General features: G+C 46.2%; 2 protein-coding genes across 2 annotated transcripts; both read left to right on the top strand.

Moving 5' to 3' along the window:
• The first annotated feature begins 435 nt into the window (after positions 1-435).
• Positions 436-3,316, top strand: LOC124707226 (putative FBD-associated F-box protein At5g56690). The gene is made up of 4 exons (XM_047238888.1): positions 436-862; positions 985-1,842; positions 1,935-2,084; positions 2,871-3,316. Exons 1-4 carry the CDS (start codon positions 755-757, stop codon positions 3,168-3,170), a joined length of 1,416 nt encoding a protein of 471 aa, XP_047094844.1. The 5' UTR covers positions 436-754; the 3' UTR covers positions 3,171-3,316.
• Positions 3,317-4,456: 1,140 nt separating this feature from the next.
• Positions 4,457-6,390, top strand: LOC124649737. The gene is made up of 3 exons (XM_047189326.1): positions 4,457-5,005; positions 5,098-5,250; positions 6,168-6,390. The coding sequence occupies exons 1-3, from the start codon at positions 4,679-4,681 to the stop codon at positions 6,222-6,224; spliced, it is 537 nt and encodes a 178-aa protein (XP_047045282.1). The 5' UTR covers positions 4,457-4,678; the 3' UTR covers positions 6,225-6,390.
• Positions 6,391-26,032: the final 19,642 nt, after the last annotated feature.

Consider the following 26,032-nt stretch of genomic DNA (forward strand, 5'->3'; position numbering starts at 1 on the left):
CTCTCTCCTTCCCATATTATCCAGTCAACGCTGCTCCGCCGATTCCGGCCGCCGCCAGTCTCCTCTCCCGCTGCCGTTCACCGGCGCGGCCCTGCCGGACTCCTCTCCCAAATTCCCCACCTGTGAGACGCCGTTCCACCACCAACTGAGTCTGGTCCGAGCCCGACACCGCGAGGAGAGGCGCCGAAGACCTCCCTCCGGCGGCGCAGGTACGCCCTCCTCCTCCTCGCCCCAGCCCTCTTCTGTCCTAAGACCTCCCTCCGGCTCTCTCTCTCTCGTATCGATAGCCGAGATTCCAGCGACCAGGAGGATCGCCTACACTTTCTGGCCGGCGCACGGTGGATGCGGGGATCCTAGTGGCGCGGTGCGGTGGGTGGGTGGGTGGCCGGGGGCGGCGCGCGGGGTGGGTTGTTTTGCGGCACACTAGCAGGTCGGGGACTCGGGGTGGTTCGGTTGGACGTTGGAGATGACGAGTCTGCGGGGGTGAGGAGGGTGCGCCAGACCTGTCCATCGAGAGCCAGACAGGTCCTCTGCTCCGCCTCCGCCTCCGCCTCCCTCTCCGAATCGGACAATCCCCTCCAACCTAACAGGCCTGTCCATATATCAATCCCCACGCGGGAAGACTCCTCACGCAGGCATCTTCCTGTTCGTCATCAAATCCGTAGAACACGGAGGGGAACACAGACGGGGAGCAGCGGAGCCTCCGGCAGCTCGAGCCGTACCGGTGTTCATCCAGGCAAGTTTCTCTATTCTAATGGAGGGCATGCCACGCGGGAGCAGCACGGCGAGGTCAAATGTTTGCGGTGGCAAGCTGATCTGCAAAAGGAGAAGACCAAAGTCCCAATTTTTAAACCTTCCGGAGGTATGTTGAGCCTAGATCCTTTTTCCTCGCTACTGGCTTCGTGTTGGCTGTAGTAATAATCAGAGTTTTTTGGGTTCCTCCATGAGCCTGAATTTTTACCTGTGATATTTCTGCCGATGCAGGACATACAGTGCAAGGTTCTGTCAGAGTTGCCGCTCAAGGAGGCTACGAGGACCAGTATCCTGTCCAGCGAATGGGGATCCGTCCAGTCGGTCCATCCCAGGCTGAGATTCGACGGCGCCACGATGTGCGGCGGCAGGACCGCCGCCGGGTCGAAACAATACACCCTGGAGTTTGTTCAGAACGTCAATGCTGTTCTGCAGAAGCACAACGGGATGTTCGTGGAAGATTTCGAGGTCAAGTTCGAGTTTGAGAGGGAGCTGGTTGTCCACCTCGACAACTGGATTAGGTTCGTCGCGGACTCTCAGACAAAGAATCTGGCTTTTGATCTAGTGCCAAACAAGTTCCGTGGTCGACATGATCGGTATGCACTCCCAGCTGAGCTTCTGAGCAGCAGAAGCATGTCCCGTCTACGGAGTATTCAACTTAGCTTCGTGTCTATCAAATTGCCACCCTGTTTCAATGGTTTCCCCAATTTAAGAAAGCTCGATCTGCACCTGGTACATGTCACAGCAAAGGATCTTCAGGATATGTTGTCTAGTTGCTCTAATCTTGAGTGGTTGAGTATAGTTAGGTGTCATCTGGAGGATGAACTAAAGGTGGATCATCCACTGTCTTGCCTGCTGCACTTGCATATTGCATATTGTGAGATAACCAAAATACAATTCAATGCCGTGAAGCTCAAAACTTTCGTCTATAGAGGGGAGTGGCTTCCTATTGACCTCAGTCAATCTTTGGAGCTGAAAGATGTGCACCTTTATCTTGATGACTTCATAACTCTTGAGCTTGCTCTCACCACATTTCCCACTGCACTTCCAACTGTTCAAAACCTGACCCTGAAAGCTGCTGCACCATTGAAGGTTTGCTGTCTCATCTGTTTTATGCCATTATTTAAGTTTTTTTTTTTATCTTGCATCTTTATTTTTGTAACCTTTAACTTTCTATCTTTCAGATGCCTGGGTTGCTAGAGAACCCGCGCAAGTTTTCTCAGCTGAAATACTTACATTTGGATTTAATGATCATTCATGAAGATGCTGGCAACATTCTCTCTTTAGCCTCATATTTGAGAGCTGCTCCTCTTATTGAAAAGCTTGAGTTGCATGTAAGTACCTCATCTTCATCTTACTTAATTTGCCAGTATCTGTCATTTATTCATATGCGTGTTGCATTCATACATTTCAAGATTCTATCATTAGGATTGCAAATTTTGATGACTGTCTAATTTGTGTTTTTTTCCTTTGTAAAATAATCCGAGATCATACACCATGCTTAAGATGCTAGTTTGGGAAAATTACACCATGCTCCCATAATTAGGTTCCCTTTAATGTGTTTACTTAACTTATGACATACTTTGGGAGGAAATGGATCATAAAAACTGAAGAGGGGTGTTAATTCAAAGCTGAACCTCATGCTTTGGATGTCCTAGATAATAGGATGTAGTTTGTTGGTTTGGAGCAACCCCAAAGTGAAGGATTGAAGTTTGACTAATACGATGTTAACCTTATCACCATGTTTAGGATGAGGGAACCTATGTGACTATGTGTGCGTGTGACAATGGCACTTGATTTTCTTTTATTTGTGCTTACGAAAGGTGTCCGGAAACATGTTATTGTTATTTGTCTTCTGGTAGAAAAATCATGATATTTTTCTGCTTTATTAGAATGCCATAATTCTCTCTCGCCTTTTTGACCTGTTAAGCAAAGCAATCATGCACAATATTGTTGCTCGCATTTAGCATCGATTTGTCACAACTAAACTACCCAGCACTCCAGCAGCCAAATTGCTTCCAGATGATGCTTTGTTTATAAGTCATCATTATCACTGCGATAGATTTATCAATTGGTTAGTAAGATGACGATCATCATGTTATTTCCCCTATTTGCTGCAGTTCGGTAGTTTTGCACTTCCTCATTATGGACAAGAGCCTATCAGAAGCCTTCCAGGATGTCGACTTAACTATCTCAAGAACTTAAATGTCATGGGATTTATGGGGTCCACGGGCCAGCTTGAATTCCTGCTACATGCCGTGGAAAATGCCCCTGCGCTCGAGGTTTTAACTCTGGATCCAGCTTGCAGACGCAATGTGGATCATCAAGGGCGAACATATTTCACAGAAATGGTTCGTGAAATTGGCATAAAGCACCTCGGTGAAAGGGTATTACCAACTACAAAGCTTTGTTTACTTTAAAAGCTAAGCGGTTTAATCCCACGAGACGACATGCCGACCGATTCTTGTGCATCAGAGTAGTATCTAACTTGTATTGTATCTCCATGTACGTGAGAGATCAGTCATGTACATTATTGAGTTGTGTGTAAAGAATTTTGCACTTGGTTTTATTAAATGTTTCTCTTTTACTGTGATTGTGTGCTTGATCCACTTTGTTTATAGATACTACCATGGATGTGCATACCTTGACTTACGTTACCTGATTGGGTTTAGGGCTAGAGAATATGAAAAAGTATGAGAGTTATAACACATACTACTGGTGATCCCAAGAAGTAAGCATTGTCCGTGCATAGCTATGTTTTGATGAAGCTTAGCATATAGTATTTGAGACAGCTTGTAAGCAGTTCCTGACGAAAATACCGAGGCAGTGATCCATCGGCTGCGTCAATTTTCATAATAAGTAATCTGGTTATTTGTTGATTAGATCAAGTTAACACGTGCGTCTGTGGCCAATCGATCTCACTTGCGTGTGCATGTGTTGCTCTGTTTATTTACACCTCATATTCTGAACTTATATCTTGAATTGGTATCTGAATATCGTATGGGAAGCTGGGCGTGACACCGTGTCCCTCTAGGAATCGGACATCCCCTTAAACCAAACAAGCCTCTCCATATACCTGTCCTCACGCGGGCATCTTACTATTCCTCGTCAAATCGGAAGAACACGGACGGGGAGCAGTTCTAACCGTAGCAGCGTTCTCAATATTCTAATGGAAGTCATGCCACGCCAAAGCAGCACGGCGAGGTCAAGCGTTTGCGGTGGCAAGCCGATCTGCAAAAGGAGAAGACCAAAGTCCCAATTTCTAAACCTTCCGGAGGTATGTTGAGCTTAGATCCTTATTCCTCACCACTAGCTTGGTGTTGGGTGTCAATAAAATCAGAGTTTTTGTGGTTCCTGGATGAGCCAAAACAATTACTTGTGGACTTTTTTGCCGATGCAGGACATACAGTGCAAGGTCCTGTCAGAGTTGGCGCTCAAGGAGGCTACGAGGACTAGTATCCTGTCCAGCGAATGGGGATCCGTCCAGTCGCTCCATCCCAGACTGAGATTCAACGGTGCCACGATGTGTGGTGGCAGGACCGCCGCCGGGTCGAAAGAGTACACTCAGGAGTTTGTTCAGAATGTCAATACTGTCCTGCAGAAACACAACGGCATGTTCGTGGAAGATTTCGAGGTCAAGTTCGAGTTTGACCGCGAGCTGGTTGTCCATCTCGACAACTGGATTAGGTTCGCCGCGGCCTCTCAGACAAAGAATCTGGCTTTTGATCTAGTACCAGACGAGTTCCGTGGCTGCAGTGATCGGTATTTACTCCCTGCCGAGCTTCTGGACTGCCGAACCACATCCCGTCTACGGAGTATTCAGCTTAGCTTTGTGTCTATCATATTGCCGCCTCGTTTCAATGGTTTCCCTAATTTAAGAAAGCTCGATCTGCACCTGGTACATGTCACGGCAAAGGATTTTCAGGATATGTTGTCTAGTTGCTCCAATCTTGAGTGGTTGAGTGTAGTTAGGTGTCACCTTTATGATGAACTGAAGGTGGATCATCCATTGTCTTGCCTGCTGCACTTGCATATTGCACACTGTGAGATAACCAAAATACAATTCAACGCCATGAAGCTCAAAACTTTCGTGTATAGAGGGGAGTGCCTTCCTATTGACCTCAGTCAATCTTCAGAGCTGAAAGATGTGCACCTTTATCTTGATGACTTAACTCTTGATCATGCTCTCACTACATTTCCCACTGCACTTCCAACTGTTCAAAGCCTGACACTGAAAGCTCTTGCACCATTAAAGGTTTGTTTGCTGCCTCGTCTGTTTTGTGCTGTTATTTAACTTTTTTTATCTTGCATCTTTCTTGTTGTAACCTTTAACTTTCTATCTTTCAGATGCCTAGGTTGTTGCTACAGAACCCTGGAAAGTTTTCTCAGCTGAAATACTTAGATTTGGATTTAATGATCATTCATGAAGATGCTGGCAACATTCTCTCTTTAGCCTCTTATTTGAGAGCGGCTCCTCTTATCGAAAAGCTTGAGTTGCATGTAAGTACCTCATCTTCATCTTACTTAATTGGCTAGTAGTTGTCATTTAGTCATATGCGTGTTGCATTCATACTTTTCAAGATTGTATCATTAAGATCTCAATTTGATGACCATCTAATTTGTGTTTCTTTTCCTTTGTAAAATCATACTGAGATCAGTACACCATGCCTAAGATGCTAGTTTGGGAGAAATTACACAGTGCTTCAGTCATTAGGTTCCCATTAATTTATTTACATAACTTGTGACATATTTTGGGAGGAAATGGATCATAAAAGCTGAAGAGGGGCATTAATTCAAACATAAACCTCATGCTTTGGGTGTCATAGATAATAGGATGTAGTTTGTTAGTTACTTAGTTTGGGCCAACCCCATGGTGAAGGACTAATATGATGTATGCATCATTTTACCTGTGCGGCTGTGCATGTTAACCATATCACCATGTTTAGGATTATGGAACGTATGTGACTGTGTGCGTCTGACAATGGAACTTGATTTTCTTGTATATGTGCTTACCAAAGATGTTCAGGGACATGTTATAGCTATTTGTCTCCTGGTTAAAAAAATCATGATGTTTTTCTGCTTCATGAAAAATGTCCCCAATTCTCTCTCGCCTTCTCACATGTTAAGCAAGCAATCATACACAATATTGTTGCTCGCATTTTATCATCGATTTGTCACTACTAAACTACCCAGCAGCTAAATTTCTGCCAGATAATGCTTTGTTTAGAAGTCATCATTACCATTGCGATATATAATTAATTGGTTAGTAAGATAATGATCATGTTATTTCCCCTATCTGCTGCAGTTTGGTAGTTTCGCCTTTCCTTATGATGGATGGGAGCCTATCCGAAGCCTTCCAGGATGTCGACTTAATTATCTCAAGAATTTAAATGTCATGGGATTTATGGCGTCTACAGGCCAACTTGAATTCCTGCTACATGCCGTGGAAAATGCCCCTGTGCTCGAGGTTTTAACTCTGGATCCAGCTTGCAGATTCAATGTGGATCATCAAGGGCGAACATATTTCACAGAGATGGTTCGTGAGATTGGCATAAAACACCTCGGTGAAAGAGTATTACCAACTACAAAGCTTTGTGTTCTCTAAAGCTTTTTAATCCCATGATATCGCTGAGCGATTCTTGTACATCAGAATATCATCTTACTTGTATTGTATCTCCATATATGTGAGACAGTCATGTACAATATTGAGGTTGCGTGTAAAGAATTTTGCACTTGGTTTTATCAAATGTTTCCCTCTTATTTTGATTTCCTGCTTGGCTCCTCTTTATTTTCTCATACCATGGGTGTGCATACCTTGATTTACGTTACATGATGGACTTGCGTTACCTACTTACCTTGGATGTGTTGATGAGTTATTTCCGTGCACACAATATCTTAGAGCATCTCCAGCCTGTCTCCCCGGAAAGTCTCCTGGATGCCTTTTTTCATCCGGATGGACGAAAACGGTCCAGTTACATCCCCGGATCCTCGTTTCGTTCGGATTTGGGCTTTCATCCATCCGGGGAGTCCAGGTCATCCCCGCCCCCCTCCCCCCCGGGGAGCGCTCGGGACTCCGAAGCCTCGTTTCGTCCGGATTTGGGCTTTCATCCATCCGGGGAGCCCAGGTCATCCCCGCCCCCCGGGGAGCGCTCGGGGACTCCGGACGAAACGAAAGCGCGGGAAACGCCGAGAAAAATTCCCGCGCGGCTGGTGGCCCCAACTTGTCGGCGAGAAAGTCCGATCGTCGTCCTCATTGCATCGTCTTCCGCGCGCTGTAAAAGCCTGTCGCCGGTCGCGTAGCTTCCACGCGGCGAGTTAATGTCGTCGCCTCAGTTTCACGCGCGTCGCCCTCTATTTATCGCCTAACTACCGCGTCTGGCCGCATTCACCACGCCGTCTCCCTGTTCTCACAACACCTCCCTTCTCCAATCTCATAGAGCGGGAGCTAGCGACGACCAATGGCGAACGACGGGCGTGGCGAACAATGGCTTCGGCCGCCGCTCTCTCCACCAATGGGAGGGGCGGCTCCTGCACGCGGCGGGCTACCCCGCGCCGCCGGACTTCAACGCGCTCCCCATCGACGCTGCGATCGACCGATCCAGGCGGAACTGGGAGCGACAGGAGGCGGAGCAGCATCGTTGCCTGTTGGACCTGGCTGCCGTGCGGCAACGCGTCGTCCACGCCGCCACACCGGCCGCCACAATGAACGTCCCGCCCAAGCCCGTCGAGCTGATCAAGCTCGAGGAGAGCAACGACGATGAGCTCTACCGGCCGACGCCGCCACGCGCCGGCGACCCTGGCCAGGGTTCTAGCCGCTGGTACGAGGCGCCGTCGCCCGAGGACGCCGACAACTCGAGCGCCGATGATGACGCCGGCGACTACACGGCCTTCTACCGCCATTTCGGCATGAAGAAGGCCGTTATTAATTTTAGTTTATGTTTCCATCTGCCCGAATTCAAATATATGTACGAATTCGGCCTATATATGTACGAACTCGCATATATATGTTAAATATCTTTAAAAAGATAATCGCATGGTTGGTCACAGAACTTACCAGAGATGAGCACTTTAGTCACAAAACTTCAGAAGAGGAGTCCGCTAGTCACTCAGGATTGTTTTATGAGCAAACTGGTCACTCCCGTCATGACACCGTTAGCCAAGATGACGTGGCACGTTGACTAGGAAGTTGACTGGAGATAATCGCATGGTTGGTCACAAAACTTACCAGAGATGAGCACTTTAGTCACAAAACTTCAGAAGAGGAGTCCGCTGGTCACTCGGGACTGTTTTATGAGAAAATTGGTCACTTTCTGTTAACTAGCACGTTGAGAGCCTGTTGACCACGTTAGGATGTCTTTTTTTGCAAAAAAAACACCCTAAACAATCAACATAGTCCTCTTAATCTCGCGTCTCTCTGGTCCCTCTCGTTGGCTAGTGGGTCCCATCGGTCAGGTGCATCTTCTTCCCCGTCCTAGCACATTGGAGCGTCCTGTCCGCGCCCTCCGACACAGTGCCATCGGCGATGAGCTGATGACTGCGATTGACGAGGGTGCTCCTCGACAATGCCCACCTTTTGGGGCTTAGGGTTGACGGAATCCTGTAGGCTGATGATACGTCTCCAACGTATCTATAATTTCTTATGTTCCATGCTTGTTTTATGACAACACCTACATGTTTTATATACACTTTATATCATTTTTATGTATTTTCTGGGACTAACCTATTAACAAGATGCCGAAGTGCCAGTTCCCGTTTTCTGCTGTTTTTGGTTCCAGAAAAGCTATTCGGGCAATATTCTCGGAATTCGACGAAACAAAAGCCAAACCTCCTATTTTTCCGAGGGACACATGCAGCCAGAAGGGCAAGCCCGGGGGAGGCCCAGGGCCTCCTCCCCATAGGGCGGCGCGGCTAGGCCCCCATGCGCGCCGGGGTGTGGGGAGCCCACCTCGGGACTCCACCGACATCGCCCCTTTCGCCTATATATTCCTTCCGTCGCGAAAACCCTAAGGAGATCGATCATACTCCGTAAAAGACTCCCGGAGCCTTCTCCATCGATGCCACCGCCTCCATCATGCTCCGTGAGTAGTTCCCCCATGGACTACGGGTTCTAGCAGTAGCTAGTTGGTACTCTCTCTCCCATGTACTTCAATACAATGATCTCATGAGCTGCCTTACATGATTGAGATTCATCTGATGTAATCGGTGTTGTGTTTGTTGGGATCCGATGAATTGTTACATTATGATCAGTCTACCTATAAAGTTTGTGAAGTTATTGTTGCTTCAACCTTGTTGTGTTTAATGCTTGTCACTAGTGCACGAGTGACATGATCTTAGATTTGAGCTCTATAATTATTGCTTAGATTGTATCTACAAGTTCTAATGACCTAGCTCTAGACTTGTGATGAATCTATCTGTTGTGATTGTGTGTTCCTCGACAGACCCTCTCCTGGTCCTGTTGTTCATCATCTCATCGCCGAGGGCACTGTGTCAGAGGGCGCGGACAGGACGCTCCAATGTGCTAGGACGGGGAAGAAGATGCACCTGACCAGTGGGACCCACTAGCCAACGAGGGTCCAGAGAGACGTGAGATTAAGAGGACTATGTTGATTGTTTAGGGTGTTTTTTTTGCAAAAATGGACATCCTAACGTAGTCAACAGGCTCTCAACGTGCTAGTTAACAGAAAGTGACCAATTTTCTCATAAAACAGTCCCGAGTGACCAGCGGACTCCTCTTCTGAAGTTTTGTGACTAAAGTGCTCATCTCTGGTAAGTTTTGTGACCAACCATGCGATTATCTCCAGTCAACTTTCTAGTCAACGTGCCACGTCATCTTGGCTAACGGTGTCATGACGGGAGTGACCAGTTTGCTCATAAAACAATCCTGAGTGACTAGCGGACTCCTCTTCTGAAGTTTTGTGACTAAAGTGCTCATCTCTGGTAAGTTCTGTGACCAACCATGCGATTATCTCATCTTTAAATTTCGCGTATGTTTGAACAAATTTCGCCTTGTTTTGTCTGAATTCGCTGTTTTTATCAAAACTTTTAATCCATCCTGGACTCGCCGCTTGGAAAATGGGCCTCCCAGGCCAAAACAAAATACATCCATCCGGTGCTAAATAGCGCCGGATTTCGGTCTGGGGAGCCCCACGGCTGGAGATGCTCTTATAATTATGAACGAAGGGAATATATAATCGTTGTATAAAATATATAAAATAATAAAAAGAAGATAATAAATAAAATTATAATACGATAGACAAGTTTATCTTCAAATTACAAAAATGCACGTATGTACATCACTAGGCCAGGCCAAAGGCGGTTATGATTATCAACACGTCATACTCGTGGTTTGGCGCTGGGAAGAATATCCGAAAGACAACGCAAGTACGATGGTCCATGATAAACATGGTGGGGGCCTTCGTGCCCACTCTGCCAATATTGACGAACACTCCCCACGCATTCACCGCCGAAGACATCGAGGAAATCGAAGAGATCCATGTATTTCACGTACTTCACCCCCACAGCCACCAAGAAACCCTTAATTATAGCAGTACTCCAGGGGCGGAATATAGCCATTGAAAAAGTAACTATTGGAAATAACGTCGTTGGAATTGTACGTGCCAAATGTTAGTTATAAAATAATGTTATGAAATTAAAGGAGAAGGAAAATAATCGTCATGTTATATAAAAGTCGCTGGAAAACTGAAACACCCTAATTGGCAATCATTTTAGACAATTATTAATCCATTTGTTCGCATTTATTTTATATTTTGGGTTTAATAAAAGTCAAAATTCATCAATTTAGCTAAATATTTAGAAAAAAGTATTAAAATCTACAACTGTAAAATCTATAGTATTCGAATCATTATAAATTATATTTCTGTATTATATGCATTTGATATTATGATTATGGATAGTTTTAGGGCCGTGTTGAGCATGTGTGGCCATCAAAGTTAAACATGACGTTAGACAATACTAGATGAAAAAAGAATTGACGCTAATCAATCCATTAGCAACCATGCTATTTAATATAGTGACTGATATATTTGCAATAGTTATTGAGCGTGAAAAGTTGATGGGCAAATTGAAGGGGTAGTCCCCCACCTTGTGGATGGTTATGCCACGATTCTTTTTACGGAGCATGATCTTATGAAAGTGACAAATCTAAAATTAATTTTATCAACTTTCGACATCAAGTTGAAAATCAATTTCCATAAAAATTAGTTGTTTTATTTAGCGAGGATGAACCGTATGCCGAGATTTTTGGCTAAAAGTTGGACCAGTTTTCAATAAGATATTTAGACATTATGATTCATTATCGGAGGTTCACAAATGCTGGTTCTCTTTAATTCAATTACTAACTAATACGGTACTATACATGATTTCCTTCTTCCAGTTGTCCAAAGAAGTCTTGCAGCGATTGAGTTATTTCCTGTCAAGATTCTTTTCGCAAGGAGATAATGAGAAAAAGAAATACCAGCTTACTAAATGGAATGTTGTTTTTCGTCCAAAGGATGAAGGGGGTTGGGTCTTCATGATCTTGAGATCAATAAGCACTCATGGGTAAATAGATGTCCAAGCTACTTACCGACAATGGGGTATGGCAAACCATTCTAAGAAGAAAATATGTTATCTCGCTTGGGTTGTCTCAAGTTTATTGGAAACATAGGGTTCTTTCTCTATTAAGAGTCTGTGATGGTTATATGGCGACTAAGAAGCTCTTCTTTCAATATGGTTCTTTCTCTATTAAGGATGGTCCTGAGATAAGGTTCTTGGAGCATAAGTAATTAGGTTATACCACTCTCCGGGAATAATATCCAGCTTTATATAATAACATTGTGCTACTAGCTAAGGTGATGATATCTTCCCCACCAAATGTGACGTTCAGAAAATATCTTGTTGGTCCAAGGCTTGCATCTTGGAATTCATTGCTTTAGCGTTTGGCTTTTGTCCAGTTGACGCAAGGGACATATGAGTTTTGATGGAACCTAAATAGGAGTGGTAAATTCTCGGTGGATTCCATGTACAGAGTGTTGGGCCAACCGCATGAGCCGGGTGGATAATAATAAAAATATTTGGAAAATAAATATCTCGCTAAAAACTAAGGTTTCTGTGTGGTATGTTTTTAGATGGGAAATCTTCATTAAGGACAACCTTGCAAAACAAAGTTTGCAGGGAAATTTAAAAATGTGAGTTTTGTCATCAGCATGAGACTATAGAATACTTATTCTTCTAATACCAATTTGTTAGATCTATATGGTCAATCGTCTGATGACCCACAAGTATAGGGGATCGCAACAGTCTTCGAGGGAAGTATTACCCAATTTATTGATTCGACACAAGGGGAGACAAAGAATACTTGTAAGCCTTAACAGCGGAGTTGTCAATTCAGCTGCACCTGGAAACAGACTTGCTCGCAAGAGTTTATCGATAGTAACAGTTTTATAGCAGTAGGAATAGTGAAATAACAGCAGCGGTGAAATAAAGACAGCAGTAGTGATTATAGTAAACAGCAGGATTAAAATACTGTAGGCACAGGGAAGGATTTAACGGGCGTTGCATGGATGAGAGAAACTCATGTAACAATCAAAGCAGGGGCATTTGCAGATAATAATAAAACGATATCCAAGTACTAATCAATCAATAGGCATGTGTTCCATATTTAGTCGTACGTGCTCGCAATGAGAAACTTGCACAACATCTTTTGTCCTACCAGCCGGTGGCAGCCGGGCCTCTAGGGAAACTATCGGAAATTAAGGTACTCCTTTTAATAGAGTACCGGAGCAAAGCATTAACACTCCGTGAACACATGTGATCCTCACATCACTACCATCCCCTCCGGTTGTCCCGATTCTTGTCACTTCGGGGCCATTGGTTCCGGACAGCGACATGTGTATACAACTTGCAGGTAAGATCATAAACAACGAATATCTTCATGAATCAATAACATGTTCAGATCTGAGATCATGGCACTCAGGCCCTAGTGACAAGCATTAAGCATAACAAGTTGCAACAATATCATAAAAGTGACATCTACGGATACTAGGCACTATGCCCTAACAATCTTATGACTATTACATGACCAATCTCATCCAATCCCTACCATCTCCTTCAGCCTACAGCGGGGGAATTACTCACACATGGATGGGGGAAACATGGCTGGTTGATGGAGAGGCGTTGGCGGTGATGGCGGTGACAATCTCCTCCAATTCCCCGTCCCGGCGGAGTGCCAGAACGGAGACTTCTGGCTCCCGAGACGGAGTTTCGCGATGTGGCGGCTCTCTGGAGGGTTTCTGGCGACTTCGACTTCTCCCCGTGCGTTTTTAGGTCGAACCCGATAAGTAGTCCGAAGGGGGCGTCGGAGGCCAGCCGAGGGGGCCACACCATAGGGCCGCGCGGGCCCCCTAGGCCGCGCCGCCTTATGGTGTGGGGCCCTCGGGCCTCCACCTCACTTGTCCTTCCGGCTCCGTCGCATTCCGGTAAAATAGGGCCTTCTGCATAAATTCCGAGGATTTTCCCGAAAGTTGGATTTCGCACAAAAACGAGACACTGTGAGCAATTCTGCTGAAAACAGCGTTAGTCCGTGTTAGTTGTATCCAAAATACACAAATTAGAGGCAAAACAATAGCAAAAGTGTTCGGGAAAGTAGATACGTTTTGGACGTATCAACTCCCCCAAGCTTAGCTTATTGCTTGTCCTCAAGCAATTCAGTTAACAACTGAGCGATAAACGAACTTTCACGAACACATTTGCTCATATGATGTATATATTCTCATGCTATGGCTAATACTTAAGCAGTTCATAATGAGATACATGCAAATAAGATCATCCAATAGCTATATCAATCATAGAGAGGTACCAACAATTAATAATAAGCATCATGAATCATGTATGTAAGCAGAATTGCAATGTTCATAAGAGAATATGATAAAGTGGTATCTCGCTTTCCTGTATTTGATCGGCAAAACATAAATGCCGAGGCACCTCTTGAGTTCATAGAAATACTAGAAGTAGTGATTGTCAAAGATAAAAGCATCAAAGTTATACCACAATCAATTATATTTTGAGACAAGCATATTATACTAAGAATGACAGTCGTGCTCTCAAGATAGTGCTCAAAGAAAGAATGGAGACACAACATAAAAGTAAAAGATTGACCCTTCGCAGAGGGAAGCAGGGATTAACATGCGCTAGAGCTTTTCATTTGTAAAGCAGGAGTAAAATTATTTTGAGAAGTGCTTGTTGTTGTCAACGAGTGGTAATGGGTACACTAACTACCTCATCAACCAGACTCCCAAGAGCGGCTCCCATTTTATTTATTTTTGGGTGGCACTCCTTCCAACCTTTCTTACACAAACCATGGCTAACCGAATCCTCGAGTGCCTGCCAACAATCACATACCATGAAGGAGTGCCTTTTTATTTAAGTTTTATTATGATGATGACACTCCCCCCAACCTTTGCTTACACAAGCCATGGCTAACCGAATCCTTCGGGTGCCGTCCAACAATCACAAACCATGGAGGAGTGTCTATTTAAGTTAATTAATTCGGGACTGGGAATCCCATTGCCAGCTCTTTTCGCAAAATTATTGGATAAGCGGATGTGCCACTAGTCCATATGAGAATCCGTCAAAAGTAAATGACAAGGTTGAAAGCTAAACACCACATACTTCCTTATGAGCTATGAAACATTAACACAAATTGAGAAGCATTTTGAAAGTTTTAAAGGTAGCGCATGAGAATTTACTTGGAATGGTTTGAAATGCCATGCATAGGTATTTATGGTGGACACTTTGGAACAACTTGGTTTTCAGGTGTTTGGAGGCACGAGCGGCGTTCCCGCTCAGTACAAGTGAAGGCTAGCAAAAGACTAGGGAGCGACAAATCAAGTGAGCAGTAACTGTCATAATCATGCTTGCGGCAAAATAAATTAACGGAGGCATAAAAGTGATACAAGAACTCTGAAGCAATATAAATCATCGAGTCTCAATTGACTTTTTGTTCAGTCATATGCATGCGTGAGCACGTGCCAAGTCGATATAAATGAATTATTCAGAGGAGGATACCACAATGTCATACTTACTTATGAATAAAACAATGCAAGCAAACATCCATGACATGCTACTCATATTAATAAATTGGAGCTAAACATGAGAGATCATGAACTACTAGACTTTCTCAAATAACATATACCTCACATGAACCAACTAAGCATACTCACATGGATGAGTATATGTACAAAAATGAAAACAAATAGAGTTCATACCAGCCTCTCACCACAATCAGATTGTCGTAGATCGTCATTATCGTCTTTTCACTTGTGTAGCTTGGATAATATGAAATGAAAACCACGCTCCAGCCACCGAAGACCATTGAACTCATGATGAACTTTACAAACCAAAGAAGAACAGCAAATATTTTTGGTGTTTTCGAATTGGAAACAAGAACGAAAGAAAACAAGCAAACAAAGCAAAATCTTTTTGGGTTTTCTCATAGCAAACCAACGATAGCAAGCGAAGTAAAACAAGAGCAAAGAACCAAATAAACAAATGGTGAAGAGAAACAACAGAAATATTTTTGGTCTTTTTGTGTTTTAGGAAAGAAACAAAGCGAAAACAAAAGAATGCAAGCTAACAGAAACACAGAAAAGCAGGATGACAGAAATCTGCCAAATCCTGACAGCAGTACAGAAATCGAAATTAACAAAAATCTTCCATTGCTCTGTTGACTGCCAAAACCCACCGGCGGGCAGCGGCCTTGTCAACACTGTAGAGCCGGGGGAGCCTAGAGCTGCGGCTGGCTGAGACCCCTCCGAGCGACGGCCCGCAATGCTCTTCCGGTCACACGCGGCGTTGCGAAGTGCAAGGGCGTGCCACCTGACCTATACCCGGTCGGGAAGGTGATGAGATTGCCTCGCTTAGTTTCCTGCAGGGCATACATGTAAACGTTAAATACGAGCCTCGATCGGCTCTCGGGTTATCCCGTGAATCGGCTCAAAGAGCCGATCCACCCATGATCCGTACGGGGTGTACGAATACTTGGTGGTCCCGCTTGATCAAGACGAAGCTAATGAGATCTACGACGATTTAGGGTTTTCACCACATAATCGGATCATCCTACTCCAGGTTGGGCCGGATGGCCACGCACGGTGCTCGTCAGCCGATCCTAAACAAGGCCAGAAAACCAACATGAAGTTGATCCTAGGAACATCCCGTTTAGGACTTGCGAACGCCACCCTACGTGCCACAGGATCCTCCCCCCCTTTGTAAGGCCAAACTATTGCAGATATTAAACTAATCCTTGTAGAACAAGGAGCAATCGTAACGGATCAGATCTACTAAACAAGCGGGGTGCCGCCCCCACACCCGGGATAGGCGTGAGGACGGCTAGATATGCAAGGGTTGCACTACGTAAGCATGCTTAAACGAAGAACAATGCTAACCCTAACACATCTAATGATAACTACGTTGCTCGCCATCAAAAGCGCTTCAGTACGAGCAACGCATGAACAACGTGGGGCTTGTGCTGCCTAGATCGCAAGATGCGATCTAGGCAGCATGTCGCTTACCTGATAGAAACCCTCGAGACGAAGGAGTTGGCGATGCGCCGAGATTGGTTTGTTTTTGGGGTTGAACGTGAGTTGTTTATTCCATAAACCCTAGGTACATATTTATAGTCCAGGGGACTTTCTAATGTGGGCATGCACTAAACCGTGCACGACTAAGATTCTATCTCTAAACTAAAATACGATCTAATATATTACAGATACACGGGCAATTAAGCCCAACTTGGTATAAAAGGCCGATCCACATAATTCTCCACATATATTTCTTTAAGCCCATCTTGGCTGCGGCCCACCTCTGACTCGGTTAAATCTTGGTGATAACACATGCCCCCTGGTTTTGGAATTGGAATTTCCAAAATCACTCGCTTTCCTTCGTCGGGTCATGTCGTGGCAGAACCGTCGCAGTATCCCTCATGATGATGCCTTGCCTTCTCAACTTCTCCGCGTGACCTGGCAGTTTTTTTTTTTTAGGCACCACTTCCTCGGAAACTGCTGTGGCATTGAATTTCCACTATATCCTCCTTTGATTTAACCGCTCTGAACAGTTCTTCCTTTGTATCTCCTCCGCATTAGCACTCCAAAAACCCTCCCAGCCACCATGTCTTCCTCCTCCTCCGCTCCATCGGATCTTGCTAGCCAATCCTCCACGTCCCGTGAGCCGACGCCGGAGTACGACGCGGTGGCGGTCCACGCGGCCAACACCCGCCGCGCCATTGCGGCGAGGGAGGAATCAGACCACGACTTCTCCATCTGGTCCGAGGACGACCAGTCCTTGACGGACGGGGAGAGCGACCTCCGCTTCCTCGCCGTTGGGGAAACGGAAGAGGGGAGTGACGACGACAGCTTCTCCCGCGACTTCACCTCTCCCGGGGAGGAAGAGGAGCAGGAAGAGGAGGAGGAGGACGACGACGAGGGCTCCTCCGACGAGCCGCCGGCCAAGCGGTTCTGCCCTTGGCCGGGCAATCTAGCGACTTCGACAGCCGACGAGGACGACGCCGACGAAGAAGATGAAGACAACGAGGGCCCGGTCGGCGGCCATTGGAGCGACGACGAGCCCGCCGGGAGCAGCGCCGATAATGGCGACGACGACGACGACGAGGGCGGTGATGGCCCATAGATAGGACCCCTAGAATAGGGCCGTAGTAGTAGATGGGGCAGTGGAACCCCTAGTATTCCCCTTTTGAGAGCAATTAGCTCCTTATGTAAGAAATCTCCTCTTAATCAATGAAGAACTTTTCCCCAATCTTGATTTTGCCGATTCCTTTTAATTGAGCCGATTCTCTCTTCTACCGACCTTGCCGATTCGTCCCCTTTGCCAATGCGTAATGAGCCGATCGCACCGCATCGGTCCTTTGAAATTCACCCTTCTCTTCTTCAACCGATGATTTTCTAAATCTGGTGGAAGGTGCCGGACTTTCGAAACAACCTTCGAATTTTTCCAACCAAACCAAATAATCCTTTTCAGTACCCATCATTGTGAAGAGGGTTGCAATGAAGGATCAGCCGATGGTATCCTCATCGGTTCTTTAAACAGAGTATCCACTAGGTCTGTTGCCCCCCGAGTCTCAGCCGATGTAAAACAGAGACGAGGAATACGCGCATGAACTGTGTAGACCTGGGCCTGATTGTGTGCGGGGACATTCCTTACGTAGCGTCAGCCGATTTGAACACAAATCGGCCTCTCTGAGCGGAAAGCCTTCAAGGCGAGCTGCCCCCCCGAGTCCTTACTCGAGGCGAGAATGTGCCACAACCGATCCTCTTTCTTCCTCTGACAGCCGATAATCCTCCGTTCCAGCTATACTAACCCCACAGATTGGATAATCCTCGCACAACCAGAGTTGATGGCTACGCATCGGCTGTTTCTTGATTCTTGACATGCTGCTCCTGACATTGTCCTTGAAGAAATTTCCCTTGAGTCGATGACCCTGCATCGTCTTTCATGTCCTTAAGTCGATGCCTCGTCGCATCGGCTATTTTCGAAAATTTTCGAAAATTTTTTTTTATTACGGCCGACCCGTGCATCGGCCCCCATATTTCAATCCCCGTCAACAAAAGATGAGATGCTTCGTTGTATACCCTCATATTTCCATATACCTGGGTGCCCCCCGAGCCGATTCTCGTCAAGAAAATTGAGGGTATCGGCTCTGTTGGATAACATGTTGAACCCAGAGCGAGAGGTAGGTGAGGATAATTTTGGCCGATTGCTGGAATCGGCCTCCACGTTGCTTGTTCGTTGCAGGTTTTGTAAGTTCCCTTCGTAAATTTTTGGGGCCGATCACAAGGATCAGCCTCTCTCGGTTTGCCCATTGGTTTGGTCTTGCTACTTGGTCAAGCTGGATGAAACCAACCCAACCTCCGACTTGATGCGCTCGCCGTCGCCCACCTTGTGTGCTCCGTAGAGTCGTGGAGCGCTACGCTCCGTCGGCAAGACGAGTACCATGTTTGTGCCAGCCGATGTCTCATCATCGGCTTTCCTCCGTTTAGGGCGCCACTCCATTTTCCGTGGACGACCCTCTTCATCCAGGGTTCGCTGAACCTTTGCAGCCAGATCGGGCCGTGCCTTTCTTAGCGTATGCAGGTACAACCTTTCGGCTTCCTCCAGGCCGCGCAATCGCTGAACCCTCGCGCTTCGGGAACGGCTGAGTCCGTCGGGGCACCACCTTGGCCGGTGGTACCTGTCTTCTTCCACTTCTCCCTCGTCTTCCGAATCTTCAAGATCTGCCCAACGAGGTGACTCAGCGCGTTTGCTTTGTGGTGGGAGAGGCCCTAAGCGCTCGAACACGTACACGTTGGCTGCCTCCTTCTTTCTCGATTGCATTCGGGCAATTGCCGATTGTGGGCAATCGGCTCATTCCCGAATCCCAGCGAGTGTCCGAAGAAGGGGCAGTCCCAATGCCCGGCGTTGTCGTCTTGCTCCCTTGATGCTTCCGTGGCATAGCGCTCATGCTCCTCCTCATCGTGATCCTCGCCGACGATATCTTCCGGCTTCTCTAGCCAAACGATCTTCTCCGTAATAGGGTTGCCGGCGTTGACCATATTGATTAACATATTTGTTGAGGAGGTGATCGGAGAGGGGTCGCCGATATCTTATATTCTTCACCTCTCCCTCTCGTGACATAGCGCTTGCCATCATGACGGAGCCGATCGCATGGAGCGGCCTCATCTCGTATCCTTGCCGTGAGAGCAGCTGCCCTCATCTCCATCTTTGCCGAGTGGTTTCCGGGCCCTACCATATTGATGCTGAACGAGGGGCCCGGCCGGCAACCTTCGGGGTAGGTGATTCCTACCATGTTAACGGCGGGGAAGGGTTGGGTGTCGACCTTCATGGCGTACTGGTTGAAAATTAGTCGCCCCTTCTCTATCGCCGCTTGGATGTGCTGACGCCACACCCGGCAGTCGTTGGTGGCATGGGAAAGCGAGTTGTGGAATTTGCAGTACGGCTTTCCGTTTAGCTCTTTCGCCGTGGGGAACTTGAGACCTTCAGGAACCGTCAACTGTTTCTCCTTGAGCAGGAGGTCGAAGATTTGTTCAGTCTTGGTCACGTCAAAATCAAATCCCCTGGGCGGCCCTGGCGGCTTTACCCATTTGCAGGCCACGGGGGTCCTCCCCGCGTCCACTCAGCCCATCGCTATCTCTTGGCCTCCCGCAGGCACTTCATCCTCCTCCGTATCGACCATGACTACCGCACGTTTGAACTTGTCTTGGTACAGGTCGGGGTGGCGCTGTTCATATGCCGATAGTTTCGAACCATGTGCGCCGGTGAGGGATAATCTCGCTTGGGAGGCCATGTCCTTGAGCTGTGTTGCAAGTCCTCGCTACCGCCAACTCGATCGCTTCCTTTTCGGTTATACGAACCGAATAACATCGGTTCCTAAGATTCCCGAAGCGCTGGATGTATTCTCGTCACCGTTTCCCGCGCTTCGACGTAGTTGTGCTAGATCGGCAATGCCGGACTCGGAAGCTTCGTATGGTATTGCATATGGAACTCGTTCTTCCAATTGCTTCCAAGACTCGGATGGAGTTCGCCGGTAGAGAGGTGTACCATCCAAAAGCCGATCCCGTGAGGGACCGTGAAAAGAGCCTCACGCGTAGCTGATCCGACACCGAAGCCGGTCCTAGTTGAGCCAAATATCGGCCGACGTGCTCGATGGAGCCGGAGCCATCCGATCCACCGAATTTGGAGAAGTCGTGGAGCCGATATTTTGGTGGCAGCGGGATCATCTCGTAATCGTCCGGGTACGGCTTGGAATAGCCGACCGCCCTTCTTTTCGGCATCATGCCGAACCGGTCTCTCGGCATGGTACCGATCCGATCCGCCGTGCTGGCCGTAGGAGTTGCACTCGAAGATCCGCCGGGGTGGCGTACTTGGCCTGCCACGTTTGCTTTTCCAGCTCCGAGCCGCCTGCAGGAGCCGGGCTCGGGAGTTTCGTCGGTGTGGCGTATTTAGTCAACCACGTCTCGCTCCGCCGCCGACGCTCCTCCCGTCTTCGCCGGAGTCCCCGATGTTGTGGCCTGGTTTGTGAGTGCCCGATCACCACAATCCGGCACATACATGCATGCGTACCCATGAGGGATCTCCTTAGGCGCCTCCATTAAGAACCGGTAGTCACCGGGGTCGCCACCACTCCGTAGACGAGGAATGCCGGTGTAGTCGGCACTTCAGCGAGGTGCTGCCAACGCAAATGGCAGCGGTGGACGGGACCGGAATGGCAATTCTCCTTGATGCGTCCCGAGAGCTGGTCCCGACGGCGAGTACCGGTGGCTCATGATCTCCCGGATCACGCGCGAGCGACACGCTCCGAAGCACGTTAACCAAGTTCTCGGAGTGGCGGTGTAGCGAGTGAGCCACCGGGTAGTTGATCTCCCGCCGCGCACCCTCGGTGCGTTCCTCCGACGGGGAAGAAAGGTCTATCCCATCGAGTGCACCTTCCGGTGAGAACCCCTTCCATCCGATGCCACCGTAACGGGTTCTCCGAAAAGAGCCGATGAGGTCGGCTTCGAGGGTAGCCTTGATCTCATTGTATTGCTTCTTGAGGTCGTCGGGCGGATCCTCGTAGGTGACCGGCGTGCCGTCCGCCATCTCGGATGTAGATGGCGATGTGGTTGATGTAGACGATTGTCCCACCGGGCGTGCCGAATGTGTTGACCGCCAAAACCCACCGGCGGGCAGCGGCCTTGTCAACACCGTAGAGCCGGGGGAGCCTAGAGCTGCGGCTGGCCGAGACCCCTCCGAGCGACGGCCCGCAATGCTCTTCTCGGTCACACGCGGCGTTGCGGCGTGCAGGGCGTGCCACCTGACCTATACCCGGTCGGGAAGGTGATGAGATTGCCTCGCTTAGTTTCCCTGCAGGGCATACATGTAAACGTTAAATACGAGCCTCGATCGGCTCTCAGGTTATCCTGTGAATCGGCTCAAAGAGCCGATCCACCCATGATCCGTACGGGGTGTACGAATACTTGGTGGTCCTGCTTGATCAAGACGAAGCTAATGAGATCTACGACGATTTAGGGTTTTCACCACATAATCGGATCATCCTACTCCAGGTTGGGCCAGATGGCCACGCACGGTGCTCGTAAGCCGATCCTAAACAAGGCCGGAAAACCAACATGAAGTTGATCCTAGGAACATCCCGTTTAGGACTTGCGAACGCCACCCTACGTGCCACAGGATCCTCCCCCCCTTTGTAAGGCCAAACTATTGCAGATATTAAACTAATCCTTGTAGAACAAGGAGCAATCGTAACGGATCAGATCTACTAAACAAGCGGGGTGCCGCCCCCACACCCGGGATAGGCGTGAGGACGGCTAGATATGCAAGGGTTGCACTACGTAAGCATGCTTAAACGAAGAACAATGCTAACCCTAACACATCTAATGATAACTACGTTGCTCGCCATCAAAAGCGCTTCGATACGAGCAACGCATGAACAACGTGGGGCTTGTGCTGCCTAGATCGCAAGATGCGATCTAGGCAGCATGTCGCTTACCTGATAGAAACCCTCGAGACGAAGGAGTTGGCGATGCGCCGAGATTGGTTTGTTTTTGGGGTTGAACGTGAGTTGTTTATTCCATAAACCCTAGGTACATATTTATAGTCCAGGGGACTTTCTAATGTGGGCATGCACTAAACCGTGCACGACTAAGATTCTATCTCTAAACTAAAATACGATCTAATATATTACAGATACACGGGCAATTAAGCCCAACTTGGTATAAAAGGCCGATCCACATAATTCTCCACATATATTTCTTTAAGCCCATCTTGGCTGCGGCCCACCTCTGACTCGGTTAAATCTTGGTGATAACATGCTCAGACCAAAAAGTGTTCAACTAATGAAAGTTAGATAACAACCTGGGGCACATGCTCAAAAATTGGCAACTCAAAATAACGTTCTGGCTGTGCGCACGAATTTTTTTGGTAACAGCCCAGAATCTGTTTTTGGACAGCACTTCCCCAAATATCATCTCCCTCTCATTAGAAAACCACTCTAGAGACTAAACAAGTATGTACAAGTATCCAGCAACCATAATATGCAAAGAATGAGTGATGCCGGTATACCTCCCCCCAAGCTTAGGCTTTTGGCCTAAGTGGAGTTCATTCCCAACGAGGGTCGAGTTCCACGCCGGTGGGTCATACATGGAGTGATAATAAGGCCCCTGCGCGAGAAGAATATCGTGGAGGCTCCACATGACCATGATGTTGATATGAGGAGCTCGCTGCATCGGATGAAGAGTCGGGGTGCTCCTCGGCCTCCTCCACATCTTCCCTTGCACGACGGCTTTCCCTTTCTATGTATGCGTTTAGCTCATTTTCTGTGATCGACCACCCGTTCCTGGCATCAAGGTTAAACAAAGCAGGTGCAGGCAATCGTACTAGTTTTTCAATTTTCTTAGTTATACTCCAATTTTTCTTATACGAAGTTATCCTATAATGCAGGTTGTTCAAATTAGATGCATCTGAAATAAATTCATGTTTAATCATGGAAACAACATCAAGCTTTTCTATAGAAAGCGGAATATGTAAATGGTGAAGTTCTACACCATGCATAGCTAATAAACGAGAGGCGATAAGACCTCCACAAATTCCTCCTTTCTCACGGTTAGTAGCAAGTCTACAAGCTATTAAAGCACCCAAATTATAAGTCCTATCCTGTTGCAAAGCGGCAGCTAAGAAAGCCAAATCTTGGACAGATAATTTACCTCCAGTCTTTCTCGCAAGAACGCACTTTGTAACGAAATAAGCAAAGTAGCGGATAGCTGGCTGTTGAATGCTACTAATCTTACCACTATCATTGGAGAAACTCCTCCCATTACAAATCATTGTATAAAGATTCGAGAGCTCCCGCGGCGTTCCCCTGATCTTCTCGCAGGATCCCCACCGCGGCACTCTAATTGCTGTACAAAAATCACTGAAAGGCAAGTTGATAGTTTTGTTATAAATCTTGTACCGGACCATGAGATTAGTTTGAGACCGATGAAATTCGAAATCCTGCACAACCGACACCGTTAGTTTAGCATATTGGTGAGGTTCACCAACAGTAAAACCTTCCAACCCTGCATTGGAATCAGTGTTTGAACATCCTGCAGGATTCCTGCATTCCGCATAAAATCCGTGCATGGGTAATAAGAGGGGTATACTCCCTCTTCACGATGAACTCTCATGACTTGCTGTACCTCCAACTCTTGTTGGTTAAGTTGGTGCATACTCCCCTCCATTTTCTAAAATTTTCAACAACCATTATAAAATTTGATTTCGAGGTATATAATTGAAGGGAACTACTATAGGAACTTGCTAGAGTACTAAACATGCATCAAAACTAGTTTCTTCCACTTAGAACAAGCATGCAAGCTCACTAAACATGTTATCTACAGCAGCAAAATATTCAAGATATACTCAACCAAACAAAATTCTAATTGGACAATCAAAGGAGTCACATACCAAGGAGTAAATGTGCCAAATTTCAAACAGAAATCTGGGCTGAGCAAGGAGATCGAAAAATCGCGAGTTCTTGAGCAGAAACACGAGTGAGAGGAACTTGGTACGAGTTTTTTCGGGAGAGAGAAGATGCTGGAAGGAAGGGATGATGTAGTGGGGCAAGGAGGGGCCCACACCACAGGGTGGCGCGCCCACCTCCTTGGCCGCGCCGGCCTGTGGTGTGGCACCCTCTGGTGCCCCACAGGTCATCCTCTGGTACTCCCAGGTGCCTCGTCGAAAAATAGGACCAACGGTGTAATTTTTGTAATTTTTAGAGAACTTCGAAAAACGCACATTTCTGGGTATTAAATTAATTATTACTGCGCAGGAAAATGATTTCTAAAATCTTAAACAACTAAAGCATATTGCAAAACAAAAAGTGCTACAGCAAGTAAAATAAGTGGAGGGAGAAAGAAAGAAAGAAATGTTGTTTAGCTCTCTTATGCATTAAAATATACTTGTTAACAAGGTTGATCAAGTCTTGCTACCAAATAAATTTTATATGACATAAGAAGAAATAAACCTCAAATCAATCATGTTACCTTATATTGAATTGATATGGATCCAATCACAAGAGTTTGATATTCTTCTTTAGGCTCATATATAGGACAATCAATGGATCCCACTTTGATAGTTTTCACATTAAAAATTGTATTAACTCCACATACTTTATCAATCCTCTTGGGAAAATAGACAGTATGTTCCTTATCATCAACATTAAAAGTAACCATGCCTTTATTGCAATCAATAACAGCCCCTGCAGTATTAAGAAAGGGTCTTCCAAGAATAATGGACATATTATCATCTTCAGGCATTTCCAACACAACAAAATCAGTTAATATCAAGCAATGTTGAGTAACTTGCACAGGAACATTTTCACATAAACCAACAGGAATAGCAAGTAGATTTATCAGCCATTTGCAAAGATATATCGGTTGGTATCAATTTATCTAAATCAAGTCTCTTATAAAGAGAAAAAGGCATCACACTCACACCTGCTCCCAAATCACATAGAGCAGTTCTAACATAATTATTCTTGATGGAGCAAGGAATAGTCGGTATACTCGGGTCTCCAAGCTTCTTTGGAATCTTACCATTGAAGGAGTAATTAGCGAGCATAGTGGAAATTTCCTCATTGGGGATTTTCCTTTTGTTAGTAACAATATCTTTCATATACTTTGAATAAGGAGGCAATTTAATAGCATCAGTCAACGGGATTTGCAAAAATAAAGGTTTCATCCAATCACAAAATTTATTATAATGTTCCTCCTCCTTTGATTTTAGTTTCTTAACAGGAAAAGGCATTTGCTTTTGAACCCAAGGTTCTCTTTCATTACCATGTTTCTCAGTAATAAAATCTTCTTTAGTGTACTTTTTATTTTTAGCAGGCTTTTCGTGTTCTTTTTCAACTTCTTCTTTATCAGGAGTATCATCCTTATCATTATCTTTATCATGTTCATTACCACTTTCAGTTTCAGCATCAGAAATAGAAATACTATTAGGATCATTAACAGGTTCAGAGGATTCTACAACATTCTTATGTTTCTTTTTTTTTCTTAGATGGAGCACTAGTTTTAATTAGTTGAGAATCTTGTTCAACTCTTTTGGGATGCCCTTCAGGATATAGAGGATCCTGGGTAGAAACACCACCTCTAGTTGTTACTTCATAAGCATGTTTTTCTTTAGAATTATTTCCCAACAAGTCATTTTGCACTTTAGTAAGTTGATCAATTTGAGTTTGAAC

This window comes from Lolium rigidum, chromosome 4 (assembly GCF_022539505.1).
Source record: "Lolium rigidum isolate FL_2022 chromosome 4, APGP_CSIRO_Lrig_0.1, whole genome shotgun sequence".
Taxonomy (NCBI): Eukaryota; Viridiplantae; Streptophyta; class Magnoliopsida; order Poales; family Poaceae; genus Lolium; species Lolium rigidum.